We start from the raw sequence: 6,236 nt of genomic DNA, 5'->3' as shown, positions 1-6,236 counted from the left end.
AGGTTGACAATGGCACTGGTGTTGATCATTCCGGAGAGAGGTTTGGGTTACACCGTTTATTGTGATGCGTCTCGAGATGGGCTTGGTTGTGTTTTGATGACAAGGGGGAAAGGTCGTAGCTTACGGTTCTCGGCAATTGAAAACTCACGAAAAGAATTACCCTACCCACGATTTGGAGTTAGCCGCAGTAGTTTTTGCCTTGAAAATTTGGAGGTATTACTTGTATGGTGAGAAGTTTGAAGTTTTCTCCGATCATAAGAGCCTAAAGTATTTGTTTTCCCAAAAGGATTTGAATTTACGTCAACGAAGGTGGGTGGAATTCTTGAAGGATTATGACTTTGAATTACACTGTCATCCGGGGAAGGCCAATGTAGTGGCCAACGCCTTAAGTCGGCAATCCGTGAGTAGGTTGGCAAGTGTGGCCATTCGAGAGTGGGTTATGTTGGAAGAAATCAGCAAGTTTGGATTGTATTTGGGTGAGTCCGGAGAGGGTGCCACGTTGTTTACTTTGAGTGCTCAACCTGTCTTAATTAGCAAAGTTGTAGAGGCACAACACGAAGACCGTGAAGTAGAGTCAATTCATGATTGAATCTCCAATGGGAAGGAAGAAAGGGGTTTAAACATTCACATGGATTGGAGTGTACGTTACCTAGACCATTTGTTTGTATTTGAATCTTGTAGAGAGGAAGTGCTTTGGGAGTTTCACCACTCACACCTTACGGTATATTTGGGAGGTAAAAAAATGTATCGTGACCTTAGCCGTCAGTTTTGGTAGGGGGGTATGCAGCGGGATGTCGAATCCTTTGTGTCCAATTGCCTTACTTGTCAACAAGTGAAGGCCGAACATCAAAGACCAGCGGGTTTGTTACAACCCTTACCAATAGTCGAGTGGAAATGGGAGCACTTTACCACGGATTTTGTAGTTGGGCTTCCTAGAACGCAGCGGGGCAATGACGTCATTTGGGTGATTGTTGATAGGTTGACTAAATCCACACATTTCATTCCGATGCGTACCGGCGATTCAGTTGAGCATTTGGCAGAGTTGCACATTAGGGAGATAGTTCGACTTCATGGGGTTTCAGTAACCATTGTGTCGGATAGGGATCCTCATTTTACCGCCTGGTTGTGGCAAAGCCTTCAAGAGGCAATGAGAACTAAGTTGAGTTTTAGCACCGCTTATCACCCTCAAACAGATAGGCAGTCAGAATGTATTATTCAGATTTTGGAGGATATGCTTAGAGCGTGTGTCCTAGATTTCAAGAGGTCCTGGGAAAGGCACTTGCCATTGATTGAATTTTCCTACAACAATAGTTACCAAGCTAGTATCGAAATGGCGCCATTTGAGGCCTTGTATGGCTGACCTTGTAGATCACCAGTTTGTTGAGCTGAGGTAGGGGATGCACCGTTATTAGGTCCGAAAGTTGTTAGGGAGACAATCGAGAAAGTTACTCTCATTCGGAAAAGGTTAGCTACAGCCTAAAGCCGACAGAAAAATTATGCCGATATGAGGAGACGACCTTTATATTTCGAAGTAGGTGACCATGTTTTCCTTAAGATCTCACCTAGGCGGGGTTTAATGAGGTTTGGCAATAGTGGAAAGTTGTCTCCGAGGTTCATTGGACCTTTCGAGATATTGGAGAGAATTGGGGAAGTGGCATATCGGTTAGCTTTACCCCCACAACTTTCAGGAGTTCACAATGTGTTTCATGTGTCCATGCTTAGGAAGTACGAACCCGACCCTTCTTATGTGTTAGATTGGGTTGATTTGGAAGTAGATGAGGATGCCTCTTACGAGGAACGACCAGTTCAGATACTAGATGCCCGGGAGCAAGTGTTAAGGGGTAAAACTATACCATTAGTAAAGGTGTTGTGGAGACACCACGAGATTGAAGAAGCAACGTGGGAAAGGGAGACGGAAGTCCGCTCCAAGTATCCAGATTTATTTGAAAATGCTTAGTTGTTTTTAATTTGTAATGTTCCCTAGTGTTGAAGGGAAAAAGTGCTAAATTGTTGATTCTATGTTGTTATGTAAATTATTGATCCAAGCATGAGATTGTGAAGGAGTGATGTTTTGTTAAAGATGATTCATTTCAGATGTCCATTGTAAGCAATCCTTGTCTTGATGTCTTGTGAATGGTAAATATTAATTGAACGTTGATGTTGCGATTTGAAATTTTGATAACATAGTCGTATATGCGAGAATTCTTTGTTTGATTGGTTGGTTTAAATTTCGGGGATGGAATTTCCTATGGTGGAGAGGTTGTGATGACCGGGTGTGTCACTAGTTTCGCTCTTCCTTGTTTAAACTTGGGTATACCTTAATATAGCGTCGGGATTGACTTGGAGCCTCGTTGAGTGTTAGGGGTTTGTGGAGTCTGGAGGGTTTTTCTCAATTGAATTCTTGTTCTAGTTTCGTTCGGTGTTGAATTTCACCTGTCTCGGAGGATGCGCGGTTGAGTCTGGAGTGCTCGGGGGGTTGAACCAGAGAATTTTGGGCTACTGGGCCAGGGCTGCACGTGCGGGGCCCTAGGCTGCACGTGCGGGGTGGAGCCGCACATGCGGGGAGTGATGAGGTTTTGAGAGTTGCACACCGTTTTAATTGCAGGTGTGAAGGGGGAGGTACAGAGGGAGCCGCATGTGCAGGGATCAGAGCTGCACGTGCGAGAGGCCTGCTCCGCACGTACGGGGGAAAGTGCCGCACGTGCGGTCGGCCAGAGTCCGTGAAGCTCTGTTATTTTCTCTTCTTTGGGGTTGTGTTTATCACTTTTCCTATATCTGCCTCTCTCTAAAAATACATCTCTCTCACTTCTCTCTACATTTCCTCACCAAAAACCCCACAAGATCATTGACTTCTCCACATCCATACATATTTTGATCCTAGATCCTTCATCAAAGTGGAAGAATACCTCTAGAACTACATTGTGTGCGGAAGAGATCTCTTTTTAACACCATCAAATCTAGGATTTCATCTTCCCTTCTTCATCAAACATTGAGGCAGGGTCTCCTTTGAGTTATATATATATTTTTTCAAGTTTTGACTGATTTTGTGAGCCCATCCTTGTCTATTTCAAAAATGGGTTTATGGCTCAAGAAGTTGTTGATTTTTGTTAAAAAAAACTCATCCTAGTCCTTTTAAAAAAGATTTTGTGAAATGTTGAGCCATATGGGTTGAGATTGAGGCATATAGTGAACTTTCAAAATGGAAATGAGGGAATGTTGGGATTTATGAAAAGCTAGAAATTTGGGGGTTTCTTAAATGAAAAAGGATGAGGGCTCATATTGATACATATATGCTTATACATGTATTGTTGTGTGTCATGGTAGGTAAAGAGGAAGGAAAATGTTTTGGTTTTATACGAATGTTTATGTATATATGTATATATGATGGAGAATTTCTTGACATATGAAGATGGTAGAGATTGGGAGTTGTTATCAACACACATTGCTATGGTTAGTAATGATTAAAATGTTGAAAACACACAAATTGTGAATGTATTGTTACTTATGAATAAATGATGGTAGGCTTTTGACCAATTGTTGGAATGGCATGGAAGAGAGAAAATGAAAATTTAAATCTTTATGAAACATGTGTTGTAGTTATGATCAATGTAGAGAAACATGAAGTAGTATGGTTAATTGTTGCATTGACATCTTTAAAACTTGCATGTCATTAAGATTGACTTGAGAATTGGAACTTTTGTTGAGAATGAAACATTGTGATTGAAATCATTGATACGTTAAGGGGTAAATACGTTGGTAAGTCCGGTTAGGATGTGTAGATGAATTTGATACGTTGGCCTAAGTGTCCGGGATGAAAGACTGAAAACACGCGCGGAGGAAGTACCACTTCCCTTCCGGTTAGCAACCGGTAAAGTGGGGTTATTGGTAGTGCTTGTTGAGCCTACTTGTAGACACCAACCTAGGGATTAACTGAGTCGTATTTACCGCTCCTAATGATTAAAATTGGAAGTTTGGAATTGATGAGATTGCAAAATGTTATTGAAAACATGGGGATTTTCAAGAAAAGCATGACATGAGATTATCTTTGAAATGGCATTACATGGCATTTGCACTTGCATTAAACGTTGGAAATATTGAAGAAATGTATATACTTTGTTAAAGGTTCTATACTGGCTTTGTGATCACCCCTATGGGGTTTTGGTACAAGTAAAGATGTGGTGATCCCGCCGAGTTCAGGGCGTGGACATATTTTGTGAAGAGTAGATTGCTCTTTTATTTTGGTGCTAATTTTTTTTTTTTTTTTGTAAAGCCAAGGGCTAATATGTATGAGTAATGGACCATTTTGGTGTAACCATGCTCATGCCTGGGAATTTGTAAGCCCTTGAGGGCCTTTATTTGTTTTGGTTAAATGATTTCACATGCTATAGATTCATGTACTAGCTTTCAATGAATGTATAATTGCATGTGAGATTACTTTTGTATATACATTTGAAGTTATGTAATGGAACATGGTGATTATGATCTTCTGGCAACTCTTGTGTGTCGAGGTTATTATTTAGTGAACATGGGTTGATGTATTATATTTATGTTGGATTATTTCGGAGCATTACAAATATATTGTAGGAAAGCATCTACAAAAGGTTTTGATGGTCCCAAGCTTATCTTTAGTTGTCCACAACCAACATTTACATCACCCACCACTAGTTTTTGGAACATATTCTTTTATATCTCATCCTTTAAAAGTGATTTATTAACACGTGTTAGAATTATACATGACTAACAATGTACTACAAACTAATATATAACCATACTATTGCACAGAATAAAATAATATATTATTTTTTAAGCAAAGTATATACTATTTACATTCACTTTTTTTTTCTTTCCCCACTCATAAAAAAAATTAAATGTAAATTTAGAAAATTGTATATTAATTTGTTTTGTATCCATCCAAACAAATTTAGTCGTTAATTAATATATGTTTTTAAATTTTGTATTTTGAAAATCTAATAATCAACAATTTAGTTTAATAGTTCACTTCCCCCATCTAAAAAATCAATGATTTTTTCCATTAAAATACATAAGTGATATGTGTAATTTACTGAAATAAAATGAAAAGTACTAAGAATCTTATAGAATGTGTTCATTCTATTTCAAAATTAAAAACATTATTTAAATGATCACAATTAAAAAGTTTTGAAAATTATTATATTTAGAGTTTTTAAGAAATTTAAAAAGAACAAATAGTAGTATAAGACATTTCTTTTTTAATTTTTTTTGGAAAGTTTGTAATCGATTTAAGGATATCTATTATAAAAATATAAAAAATTAATTAAATATTTATGGTTTAATGGCTTAAACAATAGATTTTTTAAAAAATTTGTAGTTTGAAACCTCAAAGTTCTAAAAACACTCTTAGTAAATTTACAATACTACATACTATTAAAAGGATTAGGTGATGTCATTTTATTTATTTATTTTTAAGTTATAGAAAATTTCAATTTTTGAGTTTTGTAATGGTTAAAAAGGTCATATTGTTTGGTAACGTTTTTATTTTTTTAAAACTTTTTTTTATTCAAAATACTTTTTTATAACTTACATTTAGGAAGACCTTTTTGGGGGAATTTATTTATAAATCCCTTTTAGAGGAGATCTAACTGAATAAGTCCATAAAGTATTCTTATGTTCCACAAAGTCTTATATATTTAGAGTTCTATACCAGGAGAATTTTTTTTTTTCTGATTTATAGTTTTTTGGAACAATTATACCCCATTGGTAAGACGTATTTCACATAGTCGTACTATTCACGTTTCCATAGTTTGTTAGAAGCAGTTTTGGTGATCACTGATTTTGTAGGGATTCGGTTGGTACGTTTTGAATATCTGCTTTAAAGGGATTGGGTTGATCAATAATTTTGTACTATACACGTTTCTATTGATGTGGTGAAACTTTGTGTTCATTGTTGCTCTATGTTTGAAACTTTGTGTTTGTCCATTGTTGATTTGTGTTCAAAACTTTGGGTTCTTCTATTATTGTATGTTGAAGCTCTGCTTCGTTACAGTCAAAGATCCTAGGGACATTACAAGTTGAGAATAGTTGGACGAAGGTTAGAGACCCTGTTTTTTGCCATAGTTGTGATTTCCACTGGAGATCAAAGGGAGAGAGACTGATTTGAATTGAAATGAGAGAGAATGATTTGAATCGAAGGACAAGCAAATGATTCGAAACTCAATTTTGTATCCAATCGATTTTTTACAAATATGCTTTTCAAAGGT

At 37.0% G+C, this 6,236-nt stretch overlaps 1 protein-coding gene across 1 annotated transcript; it reads left to right on the top strand.

Moving 5' to 3' along the window:
- The first annotated feature begins 1,576 nt into the window (after positions 1-1,576).
- On the top strand, positions 1,577-1,957 carry LOC145802542 (uncharacterized). Its single transcript, XM_082895271.1, has one exon. The coding sequence runs from the start codon at positions 1,577-1,579 to the stop codon at positions 1,955-1,957; it is 381 nt and encodes a 126-aa protein (XP_082751397.1).
- The last annotated feature ends 4,279 nt before the right edge of the window (positions 1,958-6,236 follow it).

Source organism: Camellia sinensis, chromosome 11 (assembly GCF_055761805.1).
Source record: "Camellia sinensis isolate YWXY chromosome 11, ASM5576180v1, whole genome shotgun sequence".
Lineage (NCBI taxonomy): Eukaryota > Viridiplantae > Streptophyta > Magnoliopsida > Ericales > Theaceae > Camellia > Camellia sinensis.
This window is presented reverse-complemented; position numbering and strand designations above follow the sequence as displayed.

Coding starts and splice junctions, on each gene's coding strand:
- LOC145802542 (XM_082895271.1), top strand. CDS start 1,577: ATGAGGTTTGGCAATAGTGGAAAGTTGTCTCCGAGGTTCATTGGACCT.